Below are 27,005 nucleotides of genomic sequence, written 5' to 3'. Positions count from 1 at the left end.
ATATATGGTTCATTTCTTCAAATAAACCTTTTAATTTACAAAACAAACCTACTTCTTGTCTCAGTGAGGTCGGGGAGATCCAAAGAGAGGGGCGTTATATAAGGGTTCATCATCCAGATTTAAAGAACTTTGACATAAAAATATATAAAAAAGGATTTCCATTGGGCATCCCCGACTGGGCATTGACTTAGTTGGAATGCTGGATTGAAGTCACTTACACTAGTGACCATGTGAAAGGGGACCCCAGATGTAAGAGTAAACCTTCAAGGGTCCACAATGTCTCCTTAGCTTTCACTCCTGAGGAGGAAACTCGAATGACAGGTGTTCACTTTCACTTACTAGCTTATGACCCCATTGGAGTTCAAGCTAGGGTTTGTTTAGTGTCCTTGGGTCTACGGGAAACAACAGAATATAGATGTGGATAACATAATTCCTGAAAACACAAAATAATATTATAAGGACAGTGTACTTGTAGATGTCCAGGAGACTCCTGCCACCACAGACACTGTGGCCAGCATTACAGCAGTTTATGAAAGTTTCTTCAAACCTGAAGATATAGCCAAGGCCCCCAAAGGTCCCACTAAACATGCTAGAGTCCTATCCAAATGGTTCCTATTTTGCCAGCCCTCATTGAGTGCAATAACATGACTGTACACATTCCTGTTAGTGTGCAATCTACAGTACTTGGGAGAGTTCTGCTGGGGAATGACTTGAACATTCTTGGAGTATTCTCCAGTACCTCCAGGCCTCCCAGCAAAAGGATTGGCCAGACAGGCAACCTTGAGAGGCTCTCAGTTTGAGGTCAGAGAGATATCCAGCCCCTCAAAGCAGCAGATAGGCCAACCTGCCACTTCTAGAAAGAATAAAGAGACTAAGGAGAAATTCAGAGTCCCTGGAAAGAAAAAGGATCTCAAACCCAAACCTGCTCTGAATACAAGGACTTCCCCCAGAGGACACTCCAGGTCACCTAGGTGACCCCATCCGCAGCTAAGGCTGAGTAGGTGGACGAACCAACTCCTGAAAGCCCAGCTAATGGTGAAACAGTACTGGAGGAGATTCGTCCCTGCTTGGAAGATCTGGATCTTAGAGACCATCCTGAATTGTAGACCCTCAAGGGCAGTTTTCAGCAGAGGACCAAGAAAGTGTTCCTGTCTAGCAGGTCCGAGACAACAGACAGATTCCCAGCTGGAAGGGCAAGAGCCAGGGAAGCATAGACTCTACTGGCTGGGAGGATAGACTCCTCTACATTGAGCCTACAGAATCTACGCTAGGGGACGTCAGGCGACTGGTAGTGCCCCAGGAGTTGAGACCCAAGCTGCAACAACTAGCACATGAGATTCCTCTGGCTGGTCCAAGAAGACCAAAGACAGGCTTTCTCTGTACCTATAATGGCCCACGATGGGTGCAGATGTTGACAAACATTGTAGAAGCTGGCACACCTGCCAGACCTCTGACAAAAGTGGATCCAAGAATGTGGCACCATTAGTGCCACTCCCAGTGGTGGGAGTTCCTTTTGAGAGGGTGGGGATTGACATTGTTGTTCCCCTAGACCCTCCTACTTCCTCAGGCAATCGATTTATGTTGGCTGTGGCAGACCATAATACAATGTACGCAAGTTGGAAAAATGCCTAATCTAACTCTAAAACCAAGATGGGCGCAAGCGTCGATCATCAAATGAAAAATAAGGCGGTCCTGGTGGCGTTGTGTCAAATAAGGGTCTATTCTAAGAAACCTATTGCCAGACCTCACAACTAATCCAAAAATGGTGTAGGATAGTTTTCAGAAAAAGAAAGAAGTGTTTGTAAATAATATGTCAGGATGCGGTAGCCAGGGACGTCCCCACATTTCCTACACAGGGTAAGATGCTAGCCTGGAGCACAGCACACACTCGAGCTTTCCCAGCACAAGTTAACCATTCCAGTGGCAGCAATCAGGACCGTCGAGGGCCAAGTCTTGTTTCTCCTGCAAGTCTCTTGCCTTAGAAGGCCTGAGGTATCCAATAACAAAACAAATACAAAGTTCTCTTTGCAGTTCACATCGGGTGATGGTTGCACCCTTGGGTCCCCTTCTTCTGAGGCTGACCCTCCAAAACCATTCCTCTTCTTAATGGGTTTTGGGTGATTTCAACCCTGGATCTCCCTCGTTCGGGCTCAGACCCGTCTCGACTGTTAGCCTCCCTCCGCCGGGTTCCCTATGGCTTTCAACAAGTCTTCTGCTATTGTTCCCACAAAATGTCTGTTCAACAGTTAGCTGTGAACCTTCCTTTCTTGGGTTCACGTGATCAGGGAGATAACGGCTCACCCCTGCGTCCCCCTCTTCTGGGGCTGACCCTTCTTTGACAAGCGGGACAGTGTACATCTCCTGTCTTGTAGTGTCTCTTGGTTTCTCCCTCAATTGGGCTTGGATTCCAAAGCGACCAGCGGGACAGTGTACTTCTCCTTTCCCCTCCTTAGTGACTATGCCCCCTTCTCGTTAGCACCCCTCTTCTGGGTTCACTCTTGCCAACTTCACATTCACTTTCACTTTCCCTTTTTTACTTTCACCATGCAGGATTCACTTCCCTGTTACTTTCTCAAGTTTGTGGATCAAAGTCTTTCGATTGTACGAGGATTGTATTAGACCTCCAATATGAATACTTTGACCTCTTCTGGCGGCTCTCCTACAGCCTTCTGGGGTCTCTAGATTCCTTCCAAACAAAGGGGGGTACCAGCCAGAGTCTTTCACATGAGCACCCACATGGTGCCAGAACACTCTGCGGCTGGTCCGTGTTAGGCAAGAGTGTATGTAGTAACCCTGTGGGAGACTACACCAGCCTTGTCCTCTTGACAATAGGTAACACAACCTTTGGTATAGGCCTGTACTACACAAGTTGGTTGTGTGACTGAGCAGCCAGGCTTATCTCAAGAGGGGTCAGTGTGAGCTGTAGGGTTGCAACATAGAGTTTCACAGTGACAGGCATTCAAATAGCACTTATACTCAAGGTTTCTTGATAAAAATAATTATTTATTAATTTAACAGTCAGCATAAGCATTCTTTAGTAGGGAGCAATATGCAACACTTAAAATACACTTCAAAATACACTCCTTCAGTTCAATAAAGTAAGTAGATACCCTTTTGGATTGCACACAGACAATCCTACATCCTGAGGTGACTTCAATAGTTAGGACACTGTGGACATTAATATATCACTTTTCACACTTAAATGGTAATACTGAAGTTGTGGCAAAAGGGAAAAGGTTAGGGAAGGAAACAATGGTTGACAAGTTTCTCAAACAGGTAAGCATTTTATAATCCCCCAATGCAATGTAGGTTAACCCTTTCCCAGCAATACAAGTAAGGTTTGCATGACTTTTTGGAGGGACAGTTAAACACAAATTGTGTAGAGCCTTCAGGGAGCAAGGACCGCCAATGTCAATTGAGCAAAGTCTAGGAGAGTGAGGCACTTCTTGAAGATTAGCACAAAAGTCTTGCACAATGTTAAAGAGAGTTTTGTCATAAAAAGAAATCACTGTTGGGCCACAAGCTGGGAGGCTTGTGATGGGCAAAGCTGCAAGCAACTCTGCAAAGGACAACCAATGTAAGTCTCCAGTGAGAGCAAGCAAGCTACACACAACAACAGGTAGGTACCCCTTAGTTCACATTACCTTGAGTACGACGAAAAGGTACCAGATGGCTTCTGTTTCTGTGGTAGTCCTGCAGATCCTGTTGTTACTGGGCCTCAGTTGTGGTGACAAGAGGGAGGACGTCTGGGAACTCCTGCACTACGGTTTGAAGGTCGGCGGCAGGAATGGGCACAATTCAGATCAGCAGCACTTCACGGTTTGAGCGACTTGCAAATAGCACCACTGCAGTTCTTGGACATATTGTGAACTTTCCTTGCTTGTGGGGTCCAGCACTCTGTTGAGGTGCCTCAGGCCTGGTCAGTCCTGCTTCGAGGGATCCGGAGGATCTTCCTGGAGCTCGGGTATGGTTTAAAGGCGATGCCCTCGCTTCTTGTGTTCCTGTCCCCTGGCACTCGGTTCCTGCAGCAGCAATGAAGTACAGTCAGCAGAGTGAGGGGTTTCAGTCGAGTTCGTCTTGGGGCTGATTGGTCCCACCAACCCAAGGGAAGAAGTTGTCCTTGCAGGGCTTCCCTAGTAGATTAGAAATTCGGAGCTTCTGCAATGCAGCAGGGCTTCACAGGGCAAACCAACGGTCCAGGAGGTTAGAGCAAGCTTCTTCTTCGGTTTCTTCTTCAGTTCCTTCATTCAGTGGTCGACTCTGCCTTCCTTGCAAAAGACTTTGCCTTTTAGACAAGTTTCTCCCATTCATTAGCAGCCTAGCTGTCACTCACACAGCAGGGTGGCTGTCCTCCGAGGACAGCCCTCCAGCCAATCACCCTTGGGTGCATTCCTGAAACCAAGGAGACTAAGCACAGGGAGTTTTGGGCACCTCCCTCGCTTCCTGTCTTCCTAGACACGCTGGAGCCAGAGGCAGGCTTCACCAGTGAATCCCGCCAAAGACAGAATTAACAAAGGGACCAAACCTGGTTTGGCACGCAGAGTAAATCTCAAGAAGGACCTTTCCAACAAGAATGGTGAAATAAGAAGACCGGGGCCATTTTGACAAAATGGGCACCATGGGTGTTTTACTGCAGCTGCATTTGTAGCCCGCGGTAAAAAGACACAATGGTAGGAACAACTAAACCACTGCCACTAGCCATTAATTGTAGAAAGGGTAACATAAAAATGTTAAATGAGAAACTAGACAAAGGGGATACAAAGTAACCCCTTCAGCACCCAATTGTAAGATAGCGTGTGCTGGGTCTAGAAAGTTACAGATGTAAGTAAAATCAATTTCACTTCACTGCTCTTGAAAACAGTAGTTTATGCAAGAGAAGGTATTTAAACCTTTGGGAAATCTGAGAGACTTCCCTGTGTCAGTACACTGAATGTGCTGTGTGACACAATGCAAAGATGATGCCTATGGAGTTTGACAGACTCCAAAGTCAAATGAAACAGAGAGTCCAAATCACAAAAAATTACATGAGAGAGTGGGAAAAAGGTCTCACTCTCTCCAGGTTAGAAATTAAAAGTCCTAAAGTCCAGCAAAAAGAGCTGGGGGTGCCTAAGGTGGAGGGGAATTAGCACATTTCTGAGAATTCTCCCTAACAATGTCTCACTGGGCTGTTAGACAGTGCTTCATAGAGGGTACTATGCCCCTTCATGCACCATGTTATGCAGATTTGGTGATTTAATTACTTCTGTATGTTGTTTTCTTTTTGCTTACCAAAGTTATATTGGTTTCTGATTTTCCACTTTCTGCCTGCCCACATCACTAGCCATCTTGACACATGAGGGTCATTAGGGGTTTGCCGACAGGACTCCATGGAGGGGATTGCCGGTATTACCTGTACTTTGGTGGCACAGAAAAAGTGGCAGTAACGGAATTAACGCCACTTTTACTGGCACTTTTCCTGCACCACAAAACTCATAATGACCCCCATAGTTTGCCAAGCTGGGCAAAGACAGACAAATCAAAATACACAAAATACACATGAGCAGGCCTGCTACTATGGTGTTCTATATGATTTCATTATGTGGGGCTTAACTAACACATAGGCATGGTGAAATAGTCATTGGAGTACTAGGCCTGGATTGGACCTAGTAAAGGCCAAGATATGGTCTAGGCAGGTAGATCCATGTTTATGGGTGTGTATACCTCTTCAAAAGCTAGTAGACAACACACTGAATGAATGGAGAATATTTGTACTTGCCCTAAGCTGACAATATACAGGTGGAAGCAATATTACAGCAAACACTTATGGCATAGGAACACCTCGGATGACAAGACCAAAAGAGTGGTCCATTCTGCGTAGAATCATTCACTGTAGATAATCTTTGAAAAATATGTCCATGCACACTTTTAGTGCCTTTTCCACTGTTAGGCAGAATTGTATGCAGTACCCTCTGGGAACACCACACACAATTAGGACTGCAGATGTAGGCAAAAACCAACCTTTGGTATAAGTCTGTACCACACATTTGGCCTATCTGCTGCTTTGAGCGAGCTGAGCAGTCAAGTTTATCCCAAGAGCGAATGTGAGCAGTAGAGAGAAGTTGCACAGATGTATCACAATCACAGTGGTTCAAGTAGACACTTACACTCAAGGTTTCTTGGCAAAAATACTTAAACATTTATTTACTCAGTCGTTTAGACAAAAAAAAACTAATAGAAATCAACTCAGTATTAAACATCAATATACTACAGTACAAACATTTTTTAAGACAGTTTGAGTTCCCCTGAAAAAGGATCCAAATGGAACTTCAGTACTTTAAATAGGATTAAAAAGGCATAAGTTTGTACAAAGTGTTAGGGTTTTTACAGAGGGGCTTGGGCGCCATATTGAAAAAGATAGCAGCCCTGATTTTTAGCTACTGGTGTTCCCGGTCGGGAAAAATCATGGTAGTTTGTTATAAAACCACTGTCACCAGCCATTTCAATAGGAAAGGGTCGCTTTTGACAGCTACAACATTGTTTAGACATAGGGGATACTAAGTAACCCTTCCAGCACTCTATAGGAAGATAGTGTGTGCTGGGTCTATGAATTTAAAAGACTAGCAAAGTCAATTCACCTTTCTTTCTCTGGTGCACAGTAGTTCATCCCAGAGAAGGTATTTGAACCTTGGGAAGTCCAAAGGACATCCCTGTGCCACTGCACTAAAGGTGCTGTGTGACACAAATAAACAAGAAGATGCCTATGGAGTTGTCTAAAACTCCATAACCAAAGAAACAAACACAGAAAACAGAAGTCCGAAAATACAGCAATAGAGCTGGAGGGCTCTAAGGTGGGAGGAATTAACACTTGTATGAGAATTCTCCCTAACATCCACCAACGCCTGCCACATATTGCACATGTTTAAAACAATTAAATGAAACCAGTAAAGTGACGATCTACAGCTCTTTTACTACAATAGAGTGTTGTACAAAATGTAATTAACTGTCAATAAGCAGCATGACGTGTTACTATTTAAATATAATAATGAGGTAGACACATTTGAGACAGTAACAAAAAGTGTTGTGACGCATTTCCAAACTTCCCTAATGGATGATACATCTAACATTTTAAAATCACCTTATTTCACTGTTCAGTACTGTGCTGTCTTCTGTGAAAAGGTTTGTGAACTTAACTTTTCACAACATTTTAAAGGCAGTGACTGATCTTTCTTTTCACATAGGCCGTTTGTGGGGAAAGGGTTTTGGTAAGGGGCGAACCATCGAAATGTCACAGGACTCTGGCATTTATGTGTATTTCACACAAGTAACCTTCTGCTTTCTGTATAATTTCAAATGTGCTTCCTCACATCACTAATAACATTCTTCAAGCATATGTGTGGAGTGTAATTACGCTTAGAAACACAGTGGTAATGCGTATATGAGATATTGTAGGCATATATCAATAATAATCTGTGTATTATTGTACTACAGTTTATTAGATGAAGAAGAATATGAAGGCACAATCTTTCCCCCACAGCCACGCCTCTGAAAAAAAGACTCAAGGTTGCTGATTACGTGACTTGTGTAGTTTCCAAGTCATGCCTTCCAAACAGGCAATTATTATATTTGCAAGGGATGGGAGACTAATATGGTCATGCATCAAAATCGATGACTAAACTGAAATGCCTTCTTCACCTTAGAACAAAGCTGTATGATCATGTGCAACGCATTCAATCACATTATCGACTACCTGTCTAAATTGCCACAATCAACACCTCTGAGTGAACATGTTTGCATGTAAGCACCTCAGAAATATGTCACCCTATAAATGGGCTTCATATATAATAATAGGGACCGTTGACATTTTGCACACCACAAACATGCCCCTTTCATCAATTATGGCAACATGACTTGAAAAACGTTCCCTCTTAGAGTCTGCATTCTGTGTATGCTCGTGAGTGTACCATTTTAAAATGACGACTGAAATGTGGCTGGACCATGTATGGATTTGTAAGAATGACCAGTGCACGCAATTAAGAAGTTGCAATGTACAACATGTTCTTTGAATCCCTCACTCCTCAGTAGCAGACGTTGATATATGCAGCTGCAAGAAAGATGTTAACGCAGAAAAAAGGGGGCATTTCTTTATGACTGTCGTGTCCTTTGGATTCCAAAGTGCCCAGCAAACTAAGAATAAAAGCTGCAGGCGAGTGTAGATCGATTCGGTAATGCATCAGAAAAAATAACAACTAGTGTGATTTAAAATGCCCTTTTTATGCATAACGTTTTGAGAATGAGAACAAAATTGTTTTCCAATTCATTAAAGAAAGCCTTGAGAGGGAGCAGGCCCCAGAGATAAAATGTACTCATTAATTGTTGTGTAAGTGCAGAAAATGTTGCGTTGCATGTTAATTCACCTCATGGTCACTGGGCTTTTTGAAAATAAGTATAGATTGAAAAATATGCAGTATTAAACAGTTGATTAGTAACTGTTTCATATAGCCCTTTCCGATCCATGACACTTACCCGATCTCTCTCTTTCCATACTGGAACTTGCAGTTTTGTTTCTTAATTTGTAAGTATGGGCCTAAAAGTCCCAGAATGCAATGGGAAAATCAGGACTCGATTGAGGTATCACAGATGATTTAAGGCAGAAATGTTACAGTTAGAATGAGAAAGGGGCTTCCTTTTATCTCCCCAGCATTCCACATAAGGTGGGGTGTGCTGGTCTCACCTGAATAAAGTTCAGAGAGGATAAAATATCATTTCTCTCTTTGGGAACTGTAGTTCTCACAAGGCTAGCCAGAGAAAGTTAAAACGCAGCAATAGGCAGAATGTGCCAAAGGTTGTCAAAGATGATAAAATTGAAAGGACACTATGGAGAGTCTTACAAATGACACCCATAGAGTGTGGAAAAAAGTTTGCAATCACTGATGTATAGGGACAATCCTAATATCCGCTAGTAAAGCAAAACGTTCTGAGGTTGACACAGGTCCGGAAGATTTATCATTGATATGAAAATCTTACCTAACAGGTGCTAGCACAAAAGGGTGAGTCATAGTGATAAGTGCATCGAAATGTAAATGTTGCACACATACAATGGGCCTCATTACGAGATCGCCGGTCCAGAATGCGGTGATTGCGTGACGACGTGATACAGTTTCCGCGTCCGCAAGGTTGCCGAAAGAGCGGCCGATCACGGCTTGTCGGTCGCACGCACTACGCTGATGCAGAAACGGTGTCACTGTCGCCACATAAACACCCACGGAAATTGACATACCGCCCCCCAAAAGCAGTGCAAAAACCGTGTCCGCCACCGTCCATGGGGGCACGGAAAACACCGGAAGCGGAAATACCGTGACCGCGAAAACCGGAAAGAGAGAAGCAGCCATTATATAAACCATAATCAACTGCCATCCAGAGACAGCACAGGCCAAATCACCACTCTGAGAAGGCAAAAAGGACCAACACCATGGCAGCCAGGATACCTGCACAGAGACAGCGGAAACATCGCTTCAGCGAGGCAGAGCTGACTGTACTAGTGGACCACATTGTGCAGCATGCAACAATGCTGTTCAGCGCTGACCAACGCCGTGCAACCCAGCAGCGTAGAAAGGAGGTGTGGGCTGAAGCTGCATGCAAGTGCACAGCTGTGGGTGTCACCACACGCAGCGTGAAGGACTGCCACAAGAGGTGGGACGACCTCAGACTGAGGGTGCGAAACCGAATAGCTGCACACCGACTGCACAGGAGTGGCACAGGTGGAGGGCCTGCATCACCACTAAGACTGCAGACTTGGGAGGAGCGCTGCAGCAGTGTCCTCCACCTTGAGGCAATACATGGAATTGGTGATGCAGAGGCAGGAGTGAGCCCACCTGTAGATGCTGGTAAATGCACACATTACAATGCCATGCCGTATTTGTTGAGCTCAGGAGTGCCCCAAAGGACCCATTCACAACCCCCCCACGGTCAGTGCAGGAGTGCCCCAAAGGACCCATTCACAACCCCCCACCACAGTCAGTGCAGGAGTGCCCCAAAGGACCCATTCACAACCCCCCCCCACAGTCAGTGCAGGAGTTCCCCAAAGGACACATTCACACCCTCCCCCCACCACGGTCAGTGCAGGAGTGCCCCAAAGGACCCATTCACAACAACCCCCCCACCGTCAGTGCTTGAGTGCCCCAAAGGACCCATTCACAACCCTCCCCCAACCACGGTCAGTGCAGGAGTGCCCCAAAGGACCCATTCAAGACCCAGACGAGAAGCAACACCCCCACAATACATGGCCATCAACAGTCATATGTGTGTTACTGCAAATGCTCACTGATCGACCTGTCTGATGCATGTGATGGACCCATCAGGTACCAGCACACAACTAATAGCATGCCCTCTGTGTCCCCACAGCCATTTCAAGTGACAGCGACAATGCCCAACAGGAGAGGAAACATGCTCCTACACGTGGACTACCCAGCACCCCTGCCCAGGAGGATGAGGCAAGCTGCTCTGCAACTCAGCCACCAGCTGCATCTGGCACGGATGCAACAGCCAACACCAACATCCCCATGCTGCCTGCTGCCACACAAGTGCCACGCCCACCCATCATGCCCACAGCTCCCATCCCTGAGAACATCTGCACAGCGGAGGAGGCTGCAGGCAGTGAGAGCCGTACCCCAGCCCTGCAGGCTGATGTAGGCCCACAGGGGGAGGAGGCCAACCTGGATGACATATCATCCCTCCAAGACCTCCAGTTCAGCCCCCCATCACTGCATAGTCCCATGAGGTCACCAACCCCCTCCATGGCTGAGCTGAATGCCTGTATGCAGCGGATGGAGGATCAGCAGGCCACCCTTACCCAGCTAGTTGAAAGACAGCTGGAGGACTCCAGGCTGCAGCGGGAGAAGGCCAGGCTGTAGAGGGAGAGTTATACAAGATCTGTGCGTAGGATGTCCAGGTCCATTGGACAGTTTACCACCACCATTGTGACCTTGGCACGCCATGTCCGGGAGGGCAACAACAACACATCCACCATAGCGGAGTCCATGTTGTTTGCCCAGCAGGCATATCTGGGACATATGCCAACACTAACACCAACAGTGCCGTCCACAAGCACCACCCCATCCACCTCCACCACTGCCAGCCCACAGAGCTGCTCAAGTCGCCTGACTGGGCCCTCAGGCAAGGATGCCCATGCGCAGAATGATGCATGAATAATGCCATGTGTGTTTGGCAGTGCAGGACACATACATGAACAAAAAGGGTGTAAGGGGGTGGGTACGTTTGGGTGGTGGGGGAGGTCCATTAGGGGGTTAGTATATTGGGGCCTGGTTGGGGGTGGGCACGTTTCGATGGTGGGTGGGCACGGGTGTACAGCTTCCCTACCCAATGCACCTTCTTCCCTGTTTTGTTTAAAATATATAATCTATGATAAAATCATTTATTAGTGGACATCCATCATTTCATTTGCAGTCAATTCATTTATTTCCTGACATCGTCATATCCATGCAATGTTGTCAATGTGCAGTCTCTCCTAAGTAAATGCGAATGAGTGTATCCGGTTCTCGTTGGCCATCTTGTGCACCCCCGGGAGGAGGTGGGGCCATCCCATCCCCATCTTCAGCTCCATGTCTGTGTCTAGGGGCAGTGGAATGTTCCCGTGCATGCACAGATTGTGCAGCATGGCACACACAAGCGTAATTTTACCCGTCTTCACTGGGCTGTAGAGCAGTGATCCGCCAGATCTACTCAAGCAGCGGAACCTGGCCTTCAGTAGGCCAAATGTCCTCTCAATCATGCCACGTGTGTGGATGTGTGCCCTGTTGTACGCCTCATCATGCCTGTCCCTTGGTCTCCGTATAGGCGTCATCAGCCATGGCGTCAGTGCATATCCAGCATGCATCACCGAAATGGGATGAAAATGTGGGGGACATGTCAGTGTTTGTGGTATCATGTCTTGATCAGATGCAGTTCAATCTTGTGTCATCTTTCAGTCATCCATATGTGCCAAGCAGTGGTTGGACCGGTGGGTGATTACCATTCCTGGTTCATTGTTGTCGACGTTGGCATTTGTACATTGACCAATGACTTGCTGTGCATATGTAGTTGCCCTTGCGGACAATAGTGGTTGGTAAGTATGGCATTGTGCAGTGATGTACACACATGGCAGAGTCAATCAATTGACTATGATGATGTTGTTGATGCAGGATGACTCATGTGCAGGCATCATGTGCATTGGGGGGCAGTGGTGCATAGTGTGGGTGGATGCATTGAGTGCATCATGTTGTATGGGCTTGTGGTAGTATTGGTTGTGTGTCTCAATTGGCAGGGTGTGTACGGGCACACTGTGGCAACCTGTCATGTGTAGCTTTGTGATGCTTGGGTTGTGCTGACTGTCCATTACATGGGCGGGGGGTGTTCATGTGCAGTTGTAGCAGCCCACTCACACAGGTCATTGCTCTGGACACACACACCCCCTTCCACAGGGCCTGTGCATTGGCAGTTGTACTCACCCAATAGCCATGTGCTTTGTCCAGCGTAGCGTTCCATGTACTGTGGCAATGTCGAATTCCGCAGGACCATTGAGTCATGCGTTGAGCCCGGGAAACGTGTGCAGCAATGTGTTATTACTTGTCCGGCATCACATACCATCTGTACATTCGGTGAGTGGTACAGTTTCCTATTACGGTACACCATCTCGATTGCACGTGGTACTGCCAGCTCTATGTGGGTGCAGTCTACTGCACCTATGCAATTTGGCATGCCCACAATGGCATGGAAGGCCAACTTGGTGGCAATGACCTGGGCAAGGGTACAGGGTAGGGCGATGTGTTCCGACACATGGCGCAACCGGGCATCCAGTACCTGTCCCAATATTTTTGAAAAACAGGGTTGTGAGAGCCCATGCAGCTCACCAACTGTGTGCTGATAAGTTCCGGTGCCAACAAAATGCAGTACAGACACCACCTTCAGGAGGGGGGATGGCGGTGGAAATGTCAATGTGGCTGCTGATGTCGTCCTCTATCATGGTGGTGATGTACATGATTGTTGGACGGTCCAGCCGGTATAATGTGTGGATCTGTCGTGGGGTCAGGTTCCAGGGTGAGGCCCTGATGAGGGTTATTGCAGGCTGCCTGCGGGGTCGTGCCGGCTGCACAATTCGGTTTGGCATGGCTACAGGGTTTGCTAACTGCCGCCTGGGCCTCCTCCGCCTCCGCCTCATCCTCCTCTGCACCATTACTGCCACCATGTGCAGTGATGCCTGTTGGTTCAATAGCCCCAGTCCCAATGCTGCTAGATCTGCTGCCTGCATAGTTGTGTTTGGAGTTGGCCTGGGTGTGGTCCTTTTGTGAGCTCCCAGTGGCCTGCTGGGTCCAGCTGGGCTCATCTGGTGCACCTGTGGCCTGATTCAGCTCACCATGCACTGTTTAACGTCATGTTCACGGTGGTGGCGATACTGCCACCGTGTTCACGGTTTTTACGCAAATTTTGTGGCGGTGTTTCCATGTCCGTGATACTCGTAATGCGCACGGTGTTACGTATTGACGGTAACTTGGGGGTTTCCGTGCCAACAAAGTTTACAGGTGCCTTAACTCCGTGGTGGCAGTTTATGGTGGTGGTATTTCCGGAATCGGAGGTCAGAATGTGGCGATCACGGAACCAGCGCCGGTATGGTTATACTGGCAACGTTAAGTCCGGACCGGCAGAGTCGTAATATCTCACTTTGAAGTGCAGAGTGCGTGTTCTGATGTTTCCCCTCGCAAGAAAAATTGTGAGGGGTCATGATTCCTTTAATGTGAACCCAAATAAAAATAAATAAACCTTAGCTACCTAAAAAAAAGGGGGACTAGTGGCATTGTGTTTCTGCAGGAAATGTGTCTAAGTTACGAGGATCATGAAAACATGGAAAAAGGCAGGGTTGATCAAAATGGTTACAGTCCATTCACTAGTAAAAAGGGAAAGGGGGATACATCACCGCAAGGTATCCCCGCTATGGCCCCGCGCCAACGGAGAGGCCGAAAGGCTGATGCGTACTTTAAACAAAGTACTTAGGATTTCTGCCAATGGAGGTGACGACCTTCCGACGAAGCTCGTGGAATTTTTGCGAGAGTACCGAACCACGCCCCACCAGTCCACGGGGGTCGCCCCTGCGGAGGCGCTGTTTGGGCACTGCCCTCGGGGAATGATACCGGAAATTGAAGGGAGGAGTCCAGGCATCATAGACAATGAGAAGGTTCGAGAAGAGCGCGCCACGCGCATTCAGAAGGAAAGCGAGAGACGAGGTCTGCAAGACAAGGAAGTGTGCGTGGGGGACTCCGTGCTCGTTCGGAACCGACACCCTGTGGGCAAACTATCTTTACCATATGAACCTCGCCCGTGGAAAGTCACCCATGTGAAAGGGACCATGGTGACGGCGGCCTGTGAAAGCGGCACGGTCACCCGCAACAGATCCTTTTTCAAAAAAGTGGACACGGCAACAGAGACCGTGGGTCAGGAGGCTGGGCCTAGCCAGGAGGCAGTCTTCAGGAGGCTGGGCCTAGCCAGGAGGCAGTCCCCGAGGGTCCGACTGATGATCTCCCTAGTGTCGTCGCCCCTTCTGGGGACAGGTCCCCTGGAACACCAACGGTCACTGCAAGGTATCCCATGCGCAGTGGCCGGAGACTGCCTGCTCATCTCAAGGACTATGTCCTGGACTCAGGAGACTGAGCCGAGATCGCAATGGACCGTTAACAGTAGCGGGTGGTATCCCGTTCATGTGTTACCAGTTATGTTTGGTGCTGCACCATAATGTTATGCTGTTTTGTTGTTAAAAAAAGAAGGGATGTGATGTCCCAGTGTAGCATGGCGCATGCGCGAGCCTCGGTTGGGCCCGCGCATGCGCAGTTGAATAAACGGCGTCCGTGCGGGCAGTTGCTGCGGGGACGCGTAACAGGCAGCATCGCGTCCCGTGCCTCTCTGTGTGAGTGCGTGTGTGCATGCATGCGTGTGGGCCGCCCGAGGCACGGGTGGCCACGTAACAATATACATCATCTCACTTTTGATTTTATATGCAAATCGAAAGGAACTAACATCTGGCATTTGTTTTGATTAAACATAATGAAATGTCCTCCCATTTCCATTGTGTATAGATACCCTCAAGGTCTAGACAGTGCTCTATGAAGCAGATGAATAAGCAAGGTTCCTCCAATTATTGCCCTAACAAACGACAATAATTGGGGCCGTATCAGAATACATCAACTGAAGACTAACAATCTGTAGCAGACAAAGTTGGCACCTCTTGGTTTTGTGGTTGCTGGGGTTTCTCCTCCAAAAAAACTCAGAAATGGAGCTCTCTTCTGCTCTTCACCTGCAGGATGAAGTCTCAGAGGCACCTCAAGATGTGCTCTCTCTCTCTAAATACTTGGGCGTCTTGTGCTTCATGATTTTTTCATCACATGTCCCTTATGTTCCTCAGGGACAATAAAGAAAGGGTATTTCTCCCATCGGATTCTACTGTCTTTACCATCTTGGTGGGATGCTTTTATTCCTCAGATCTACAAGTTCACCAGATGAGTGTGTATTTCTCATTCCATATATACACTCATATCCTAGTAGGAGATTTGTGGGTTGCAAGCATCTCCTTAGGGTCCAACAAGGACACCTCCCTAGTAGGGTTCCCTTCCTATTGTGTAGTCATCCTGGGGGCATTGCTTCTGGTGGAGTTTCCAAGTGCCAGAAGCTGCGCATGATGAAAGATCCACAATAGTGGAAGCTAATCTCACTGTCCCTGATCTCCCAGTCTGCATTGGCTCCAGTCATGTACTGCCTGCATTAACTATACCCTTGCCCTAATAGCTGTCTGCTGTAAGGTCACCATGTTTCTGTTGTGGGCTCAATGCAATCTTAACATGTGTCACTTGGTTTGGCAAAGGGCCTTACTGTATTGGGCCAAAGTTGGCTGGTGTAAGTTCTGGGAGATGAGGTTTTCTTTCCCCGTCTCTGTACTTGATCCAACCACCAATCACTAAGCAGTAATATTGGCACATTTATTAAAACTAGTATGGTCATAGCCTTATATATATATTCACAGCATTTATCTTTGGCAATTTGCTATTGTATGTTAACACGCACCAGCCATCCAATAGGTGTGTTGGCAATGCATATCCACCAGTCTAAAAGAATATTTAAAATACTAATTGAGTTTTAATATAAGGTCTCATTATTTGAAGTTAGAACCTACTGCTGTCATTATATTGTACTTTCTCTGACCAGTTATTTTGCTTTGATACTGATAATGTTAAGGCACCAATAGTCATTCGTATCACATTACCTCTCCTTCCTAGTGTCAATGGGTGCTTAAAGAAAGCAGCCATGAAAAGCCAATGGGCCTCATTATGAGTTTGGAGGTAGCCATGCCGTTTTTAGCGGCATGGCTACCCCCAAACTAGGGTCCGGGTCCCGCAAAATGGGAATTACCGGGCCATTCCGACCTTTGCGGGCCCGGTAATTCCCATTCGCAGGACCCGGACCCGGTATGTCCCCATTCCCATTTGAGCCCCAATAGGGCTCAATGGGAATGGGGAGGATGCTAACAACGGACCCGTTAATGATGGATCCGTTGTAAGCATCCTGTTCTGCTAGCGGGTGCCGCTCTGCACGTCTGGTCTGGCCAGGCGTACAGAGTGGGACCCGCTGCAGAACTCGTAATGTGGCGGGCCGGTATGAATGGTGCTGGTCCCTTACCCGCACCGTTCATACCGTGGCCGCCACAGTCGTAATGAGGCCCAATTTGTATGTTCTAATGTGCAAATGTCAAGCTCCATGCGAATGTGCACACCAAAGGTTTACATGCATCCACTTTACAGGTGTCAGTTATGTGCCACCGGTGGGTTGCCACAGACACTGAAACATCGTTTCTGGTGCCTGACTTCCCTGTGCCACTGGGACATTACAAGTCCCAGCAGCGCTGGAAGTCAGGCGTCAGATTTGGTAAGTCCCGGGGGCGCTGTTGAGCGCCGTTCAAGATGGCCGCCTGAAGGTGACTCTCCGTGGCAGACGGGCTGCAAAATCCTTTTTTCGTGGCACTTCCCGCTCCTACACCCGTATCCTGAGCACACGACTCGATGGGGGATTGCTTGGGCTTCATCTGGCCCGAACCCCGAGAAGAAACGGAGGCGGGAACCGTGAGATCCGGACACTGCCTGTCTCTGCACCCCTCCCCCACCTGCGAGGCGGCTCACGCCGACGACCGGGCCCGACCGGGTTGAAGCGCCGGGCCTCTCTACTCACCGGTGCCGCCACCCGCCCCCGGCGGCGGCCCCCGCCCGCCCCTGCTGAGACGGGCCGATCATCGAGGCCCCCTTTGGAGTCTTCATTTCGCCCTCCTCCCACGGAGGGTGGACACACTCGGCTGAAGCTGCTGCGGACCTGCTCCTCCTCGGCCGCGGCTCTGCCCTCTGCCTCGTCCGGGGACAACACGCTGGAGGCTCTGCACGCCGTGGCCGCGCCGGCGAGGACCCCCCCCCCTCTTGGCTCTACTGCGACCTGTGCCGTGGCTGGGCTCCCTGGGGCCCCGTTTCCCCCGGCGTGGGGTACACCGGAGGGGGCGTCGAGCTGCGGCGCACCCTTGTACACCTGGTGCAGTGCTCCCCCCCTGCCACACGACGCCGGTCCTCGGACCCAATAAGGTACGTGGAGGAGGGACGCTCCCTGGATTGCGCCGCGTCCGGGTGCCGCCGAGGCCGGACTCCTGGACGCGAGGGGGCACCCCGCAGTTACGGGGACCTCCACCCATCACGGCCGAGGAGCCTCCGGCTCTACTTCTCTCAGGCGCCCACCCCGCTCTGGGGACCTGCTTGTACTTGTGATACCTACTGGGGGGATCCCGGTACCATCCACGTCTCGGCTCTGGCGGGCCTCTTGTCCGGGGGACCACCGCTGCCTGCGTTCCACGAATACGGCCCTGAACCACAGCCCACTCACCGCACCGGCAGTTTATAAGACTGAGTGGGGCTCTTCCCCATCTCGCCCGGATAGCCACATCTGGAGCGTCGCTCCTGTGGTAGCCACCACACGTCACTGCTCACCACTCCTGCGTTTGCCTACGCCCGAGCTCCTCGGATCGCGCGCTTCATATCATCTGGAGCTGACGGATCCCTCGCAGGCTACATCGGCAGTCACAAGCTTTACGCACACGTTGCCGCTGCCACTTGCCTCCCCCCGCTCCTCACCATACCTTGCACGCTCCTCAGCGGGTTGTACGGGTTGAGCTCCTCAGCTCTCTCTCCTTGAGCCGCTGTGCTCCCCCTCTCATACCACTGAAACTCAACGCCGCCACTATGACCAAGGGAGCTGCAAAGAGACAGGGCTCCATCAATATGTTTGCGAAACCACCGGCGAGATCATCAGAGGAGGCCGCCAACCTAGCCCCAACTGCGTCATCATCCGCCACAGCTCCGGAGTCCCAAAACATGATGGACTTTATCCGGGAGGGCTTCTCCGCACTCCACTCCAAACTGGACGACATGAACGGCACTATATCTTCTATCAAAGCCCACATTGAGAGGACAGATAGCCGGGTGGCGGAGGTCGAGACACGAGTGAGTTCCGCTGAGGATGCACTGGGTTCTCTACGCTCTGAGGTCGTCGCTCTTTCCAACCGAGTCCTGGAGGTGGAGAAAAAGAACGAGGATTTGGAATCCCGATCAAGACGCAATAACCTCCGAATTATAGGGGTCCCTGAGAATGAGATCCATGAATCAATGGAAGACTTTGTTGAACACACATTGCTGGCTCTCCTAGATTCTCCCAAACTCTCCCCGCAGTTCACTATAGAGCGTGCACATCGTGCTCTGACGGCTAAACCCAAACCTGGTGCTCCTCCTCGTCCCATCATAGCCCGTGTGTTGAATTTTCGCGACCGCGATGCCCTCCTTAGGGCCGCGAGACTCAAGGGCGAGCTCTTACTGGACGGCGCAAGGATCCATCTCTACCCAGACTTTTCAATAGCTGTCCAGCGCGAACGCAAGTCCTTTCTAGCAGTAAAGCGCAGGCTGCGTGATCATTCAATCAAATACGCAATGCTCTATCCTGCCAAACTTCGCATAGAACATGCCAACTGGGTGTTCTTTTTCACGCTCCCGGAGGAGGCCTCCAGATTCCTGGACGAACAGTTCCCGGGCTGACCTCCCCCCCCCTCTGATCATGGCTCGGGGTTCTTTTCGAGCCTATTGTGGAGGGACCAGGCTCGGTCATTCCCTTACTCTGGAACCACGCTGTTTCTTAGTTCTGCACTTTGCTCTGATGGTTTCTCTTATATGGTTATGTGCCACATCAATATGTGCAAACTCTCCGTTCAAGCTACGTGTAAATTTTCATTGCTGGCACCTTAAGTTTCACATTGACCTGCCATGCCCGGAGAGACACGGCCAATCCGGCCTACAGCCCCCCAGGCGCTGATGCCTTTGGTTTGGTTTTTGTTGAGGGGGTTTGGGATTGCCATCCCTCTGTTTAGGGGAGGGATGTGGGAGGGGGTGGGACATGTTGGGGGTTATGTTATAAAAAGCTTGGTGTTGGCGGCAGGGACGACAGCAGGGTGATAATCAAAGACTGGCACTGCAGGAAAGTTAATCTGACCTACAGGTCAGGGATACTCTACTGGATCCGACATCAATGTCTGAGGGTGACGTGACTTTTATGAGCTGGAATGTGCGGGGGTTGGGTAATTACAAGAAGATGAGGCAGCTCCAGCTGCAGGCTGAGCGCCACGGGTCCAAGGTCCTTTTCCTGCAGGAGACACATGCCCGCACGGAACAATGCATGAAATTCGCCAAAACATGGGGCCCTCATAGATTTTTCACCAACTTTTCTTCCCAAAGCCGCGGGGTAATGACCCTCATACATAAGAGCCTCAAGTTCACTCTTATCTCTTCACAAATAGACCCTCAGGGTAGATATGTGTTGTTGCATGCCACACTTCAAAATAGGGAGGTTGTCCTGCTAAACATTTATGGTCCCAATGTAGATGACCCGGATTTCTACACTCAGGTAACGTCTCTCCTCGATGGATTCCCCCTTATTCCCATCCTCTGGGGGGGTGATTTCAACACAATTTTTGATGTAACCCTTGACAGATCTGGGTCCAGACCCCGCCAGCTTTCCAGAGCGGCCTATGCTGCACTGTCATCCCTACCCGTCTCGCTATGGTTGATGCATGGAGGTTCTTCTACCCGGATTCTCGAATCTATTCCTTCTACTCCTCAGTCCATGATTCCTATTCCCGCATCGATAGATAGGTGATCTCCAATGAGTTGGTTAAGAATGTCCTACAACTGACGATCCTCCCCAGAACCCTGTCCGATCACTCTCCTGTTACCATCACTGTGAGTTGGGGCCTGGATCCTGGTCGAACCCGTCGTTGGAGGCTGAAACCCCTTTCCCTTCTAGACCCGGAGTTCAGTTCTGACCTCGAGGTGTCTATCGAGGAGTTTTTCGAGACAAATACAGGCTCAGTAACATCACAGGCTACCTTATGGGAGTCCTTCAAGGTCTATATAAGAGGGATGGCACTGTCGAAGGAGAGTGGTATTCTTAAGTCGATCCGTGGGGCTCTCACCGAGAGTGAATCTAAATTATCGATCCTTGAGACCAAATGCTCGCTACACTCCACCCCGGGGACCCTGGCGGAGATCGGGGTGGAGCTGGACACGTTCCGGTCCCTTGCGGAGCGCGAACAAACATTTTTGGATAAACCTGGCATGGCAAGGAGATACGGAGAGGGCGAGCGCCCTGGCCGATTTCTGGCGAGGCTGCTCCGCCATGAGACGGGGGCCCCGCGTATACTTGGGATCGTGAGGCCGGATGGCTCCATGGCGGTCACCTCACAGGACATTAACACGGAATTCTTTACATTCTATGAAACCTTATATTCCAACTCCGATGAGGTGCCGGTGACGGAGATCGATTCCTTTCTTGATTCTCTCCCCCTATCTACTCTCTCCCCGGAGGCCGCGGGCTCTCTGGACTCTCCACTCACGCTGGAGGAGCTTTCTGACGCTGTGGACTCCCTGTCCTCGGGGAAGGCTCCCGGCTCGGATGGTATCCCAGTCGAATTTTATAAGCGCTACAAGCCATTGCTACTCCCTCACCTGATGGCGCTCTGGGATGAATCGGTTGAGGCTGGTGCTTTTCCCCCTTCACTCCGGGAAGCCACAATTACAGTACTACTTAAATCGGGTAAATCCCCCACGCACTACGGCTCGTACCGCCCGCTGTCACTTATCAATTGTGATGTAAAAATATATGCCAAGGCTCTGGCGCTTCGCTTAGCTCCCTTTCTACCATCTATTATCCACCCGGATCAGGGGGGCTTTATCCCGGGTCGCTCCACCTCTCTGAACCTTAGGCGCCTCTTCAACATACTTAACAGAATTCACCCCGAGACACAAGCGGTGGCTGCCATTCTCGGCATGCAAAAGGCGTTTGACTCCGTTTCATGGCGGTATCTGTGGCGGGTCCTTGTGAACTGTAAATTTGGTCCCTCATTTCTCTCATGGGTTAAATTGCTGTACTCGGCTCCTGTGGCTAGGGTCCGCTCTGATGACCGTTGTTCCCCTCTCTTTGAGATCGCCAGGGGGACGAGACAGGGTTGCCCTTTTTCTCCCCTGATCTTCGCCATAGCGATAGAGCCCTTTGCTGATATGCTCCGCCAATTTCACGCACATAGAGGTCTTCGTCCGCGGGCCACGCGGACATAGTGTCACTATACGCGGACGATGCATTGCTCTTTATACGTTCTCCCTCTTCCAATTTAGCCCCAATATTGGAAGACGTCAGGCTCTTTGGCTGAATCTCGGGCCTTAAGGTGAATTGTTCGAAATCCACACTTTTCCCACTTACAGAATGCACCCTCCCCCCTCCTGACACCCAGGGGTTCACATGGGCCCAGTCTACTGTTACTTACTTGGGGATTGATGTGACACGCCACCGAGCCTCGACTTTTCACGAAAACTACCAGAAATACCTTACACACCTGTCATCCAAAGTTCGGATCTGGGACAAACTCCCGATATCCCTTGCTGGCAGAATAGGCCTACTGAAAATGGTGGTGTTGCCCCAGCTACTATACAGGTTCACCAACATTCCCGTGTGGCCAGGAGGGGACTTCTTCGGCGAATTGACTCGTACAATCAACACATTTCTCTGGCACTCGGGCGCGGTCCGTCTTAAACTCGAAACCTTGTCCACCCCTATGATATACGGGGGCTTTGGTGCTCCTGATTTCCTGAAATACTGGCTGGTATCCCAAATTCAATACGCATCCCACTGGTTTAGCATAGAGGACTCCCCCCCACACGTCAAGCTCGAGAAGCTTGCGGTCTGCGACCGCGATATCCGCTCCTTGGTGATACAACCCGTCCCCCTGGCGCTGGACTCACAGAGCCCAGTCGCCTGCACATCCTTGGCATTAGCAAAAACATGGAAGCTGTCTGGCACTGTTTATACCTTCCACGGCAACCTCCCTCTCTGGAACTTCTTCCCCGGGGTCCTACGGGTATCACCTGCTATGGTTCGACGCTGGGCCGGGGCGGGATACGAGCTGATGCGAGATGTGTTTGACCAGGGTATATTTATTGAATGGCCCGACCTCCCATTGCCCTTGAGAACTGGCCAGTGCGTATGGCTCCAATACTCATCCCTTCGCAGGTTCCTCAAACGCCACTACCAGATGTTCCCAGCACTACCACCTGACGACCCTATCATTGAGGAACTCACCTCCCCCTCACCCACTAGAGGTAAAATATCCAGATTATACACTATGCTGCAGTCAAGATCCATCCCAGATTTCTCTAAACTGAAGCGAGCATGGGAGGCGGACCTGGGTGTTGAAATGTCTGACGAGCGCTGGGCACACGTCTGTGACCGCATACATCGTGTGTCTTTCAACTCTCGTTTCAAGTTGATTCAGTTTAAAGTTTTACACAGGTTTCACTTCACCCCGATCAGATTGCACCGCATATCCAATGTTAACCCGTCTAGCTGCCCCAGATGCGGTCAAGACTCAGCTGATTACATCCACATGATTTGGACCTGTCCCCGCATCTCACAGTTTTGGGAGGCAGTCTGCTCGACGCTGTCTGCTATGCTTGACCACCCCATCAGTCCCTCCCCGATGGTCTGTCTCTTTCACGACCTCCCAGGCCTCCCCCGGAATTCCAGGAAACTTGCCGGCCTCTGCATGCTTCTCGCAGTACGTTCCATCCTACTTTGCTGGCTTCGCCCCTCACCTCCCACACATGCCCAATGGCTAAGGGCGGTCACATGGGCCTCGGACACAGAGGAAGCCTGGTCTCACCTACAACCTACCCACTCCAGGCCCAGGAATATCTGGCTTAGATTCCGATCCTACATGTCGGATCTGAGTACGACATCGGACACGTCCTCCCCAGCAGCTTCTCCTCGCCTTCACGGGGCCTCACCCCTCGCATAGCACCCGGCCATTTCGCTCATGTCCTCAAAAATGCCTAATGTTTATGTTTATATCGTAATGTAACTACTGTATGTCTGCTTTGCATATAACGAGCTTACACTGTATTATCCTGGCGCTGTTCGCCCATGTTTTGCTGCCACGCTAAATGAATAAAAAGAAGTTTAAAAAAAAAAAAAGATTTGGTAAGTCCCCATTCCTGTGGAGTTCCATAGGACTCCAGGGAATTGGGGACTCGGAAGCACTGACACCATTGCTAACAGTGCGAGTGCTTCTGGAACAACACTGCCTGCAGGGGACATTGCGCCCAGCAGGGTCAGACCTTCCAGGTGCAATGGCCCCAGCAGGCAGACTTGAAGTGTGGCGGCCCGGAACCAAGGGTGCTGGTAAGCTTACCGGCACCCTTGTTTCGGGACCGCCACACTTGTAATGAGGTCCTCTGACCACCTTAATCTTTCCTCCTCCTCTTACCTTCCCTCCCATTCAACCCTCCTTTTCAAGTGTCTTTCAACTGTCGTGATATTCGACAATTTTTAGCATCTATCTTTTTCCTCAACTATACTTTCTTACTTTTCCTCTACCAACCTGTTTTCCTCTCCTGACCTTGCATTTTCTACACTATGTTGTAACATCTCTTCTCCTCTGGATCATCGTTATCCCTCCTCGTGTTTTGTTCCATCTCGAAAACCTCTCTGGCTCTCTGCACACTTTGCTCTACCTTTTGAACAGTTGAGCATCACTGGAAGAAATTGGGTTCTTCTGACGACTTTCCCCATCTCCCTACCACTCATTCTCTGTATGATTCATCCTTACATGCTGCTTAAATAAAAGAATCTTTACTACTCTCACCACTTGTCTTTTTCATGACACTTGGTACCTATTCAACCTCATTAATCAACTACTTTCTCCCCCTCCACCCGACCCCTACATTTCATCTCGGGAGGCTAGCTCAGCAGCAATGTGCTCACCTTGGAAGCAAGATGACACGGAGTAACACAGTTTCGATCGCCAGGTCCGTGCTTAGAAACCTCTGGGTATTAAGCGCGTTAGAAATAACCTATCATATCATATCTGTGTTCTCTGCATCTGATTTCGCTGCCTGTTTTACACCTAAGGTCTCAACGCTCTGTTTCGCTTTTTCTCAACCTACTCCCTTGTCTCCCACTTCTGTTTCCTTTGGCTAACTGTCTACCTCAATTCCTTCTTTTTAGTTTTCCCCCCTGACTGACTCTGATACTTGCGCTCTTCTTTCTCTGGTCCACCTGACTGCATCTCCTCTTGACCCTGTGCCTGTTTCTCTCATTCCTCAGATCTACCTTCTACTCTCTTCCTATCTCACTGCGCTTATCAATGCCTCTCTGTATACATCTACTTTTTCTTCCTCATTTAAACACTCTACCATTAATCTGGGTTGTCTACTCTCAGGTTTCCTCTTACCTTCTTCAACACTCTATACTTCCTCCCACTCAATCTGGTTTCTGTCCTGCCTAATCTACTGAATCTGCAATCTACCAAGTCTGTTATTCTCCGGGTGTCCAACTTTCTTTAATCTGCCATCACAACACTCTTTCCTCAATTTTGATTCTCATTGATCTCTCAACGGCTTTTGACATGGCGGGTTACCCCACTCTTCTTTCTGCCCACTCTTCTCTTGGTTGTTCTGGTTCTGCCCTCAACTGCATCAACTCCTATCTTTCCTCACAGACCTACACTGTTTCCCTTACTCTTCTCTTCCTTTATTCTATGCCGTTCCCCAAGGCTCTGTTCTCGGTCCTATTCTATTCTCTATCTACACTATCCCTCTGGCTTCCCTTATTGATTCTGTTAATTTCTCATGCCACTTCTATGCTGATGACATACAGATCTTCTTCTCTTTCTCTTCTTCCTCAGACTCTCTTCACTCCCCGGTTTCTTTCTGCCTTTCTGCTATCCAACCATGGATGTTTTCTAGTTTCCTTTCTCTTAACTCCTCCAAAACTGAAATGCTGTACTCCCCCAGACACTCCTCCTCACCCCCTGTTTCCTGTATCTCTTTCCCTCCCTGTCTTATCGTTTTTGCCCCCTCTGCTCATTACCTGGGTGTGATATTCGATTCCGGGCTTACTTTACATGATCACATATCTTCTCCAGTCACAGCTTGTTGTTTTCACTTTCTCAACTTGTGAAAGATCCGGCCCCTTCTTTCTTTTAACACCATGAAACTTCAAATGTTCTCATCTATATTTTCTCAACTTGACTACTGTTCTGCTCTACTGGTTGGCCTCTTGGCATCCCATAATACTCCTCTCCTCTATATCTCAAACTCTGCTGTCCATCTTCTTTTCCAGGTGTCCCCTCGCTTGTCACTTAAAAGCTCCCTTCTTTCTATCTTTCTTCTTCCCTTTGAACTTTGTCTTTCATTTCATTTCCTCACTATTGTTTTTAAATGTTATCATAGTCTAGCTCCAACCTATCTTTCCTCGCTCATCACTCTTTACACACCTGCTTTAACTCTCTGCTTTCAACATCTCTATCTCCTTTCTTCTCCCAAACTCCAGTGTGCTTTCCTCACGTTTTCGTACTTTTGCCCTCTTGGCCCCTAAATTGTGCAATGCCCTCCCTCCTGATATAGGTGCTTCCCCTTCTGTCTACATTTTTTGTTCTCATCTTAAGTCCCATCTTCTCCTCTTATTTTCTGCTTCTTGATCTATTTTCCTTTTAATTGATCATTTAAATTGTACCATTTTCTTTAATGCTATGTGAAGTGCCTTGGCTGGGGGGCTCAATAAATACGGAGGATACAATTAAATGAAAAATTAACACATGTTTATTATTGATGTTGTTTTTCCAACAAGATTCCTAACTTTCCAACAATGATGCACTGCCCTGTCTTTTGTTTTGTAATCACAAATGCCAGCTGATTCTCAAAGTTATCGTACATGCCTTCCATTCATCCCAAACCCTTTGCCGACATCATGTAACTTTGTTGGGCTTTGGTTTCATTTACAGTTTGGTCGGGCTATGAGGGATATGGCATATAGCCAAGAGTAATTCCAGAGTGTGACCTCTGTTGAAGCAATAAAAGGTTCAAATGGCAAATTAATTCTAGGGAAGAAATGTACCCCATGATCTACAAAAGGAAAAACACTTGCCTGTTTTTATGCACTGGATATTTTTTAACTCCGGAGACCATTTTAGGCTTGTTCCACAAATAATGGTCGATGCACCTTCCAAATGTGTGCCAGCTGGACAGGACAGGGTCACCTCTTCTCCAATCTCATAGAAGCCTTTCTTAGGGTTGCTCTTCAAATCACTCTGAAAGATGGGTGAAGTGCAAACGGTTCCTAAGGAAGTGAGAGAACATACAACAACATTAAGTTTCCAAGATGCTGTGTATATATATTATTACGCAGCTCACTCTATTGGTTTGTAGAACTAAAGCAGTAACAGAATGTACGATAAATTAGGAAGACTGGCCAGTTTAACTAAATAAAAAGAGAAATGTATTTCCCCTTTCAACGCTTTATTTAGTATGTTAGGTAGAGCTAGGAAAGATGTTTCTTTTGCTGCTTTCCCTCCATGGACACCTATG

The 27,005-nt window shown here is 48.8% G+C and overlaps 1 protein-coding gene across 1 annotated transcript in view; it reads right to left on the bottom strand.

Annotated features, from left to right (window-relative positions):
- Nucleotides 1–27,005, bottom strand: part of C7 (complement C7) — a 582,400-nt gene that overhangs the window by 64,519 nt on the left and 490,876 nt on the right. The window contains exon 15 of the mRNA XM_069627198.1: nucleotides 26,566–26,757. Within this exon, the coding sequence (XP_069483299.1) occupies nucleotides 26,566–26,757 (192 nt within the window). The remainder of the gene's footprint in view (nucleotides 1–26,565; nucleotides 26,758–27,005) is intronic.

Source organism: Ambystoma mexicanum, chromosome 6p, assembly GCF_040938575.1.
Source record: "Ambystoma mexicanum isolate Mex_15411 chromosome 6p, UKY_AmexF1_1, whole genome shotgun sequence".
Classification (NCBI taxonomy): Eukaryota; Metazoa; Chordata; class Amphibia; order Caudata; family Ambystomatidae; genus Ambystoma; species Ambystoma mexicanum.
Note: the sequence above shows the minus strand (reverse complement) of the source record. Positions and strands in the feature narration are given on the sequence as shown.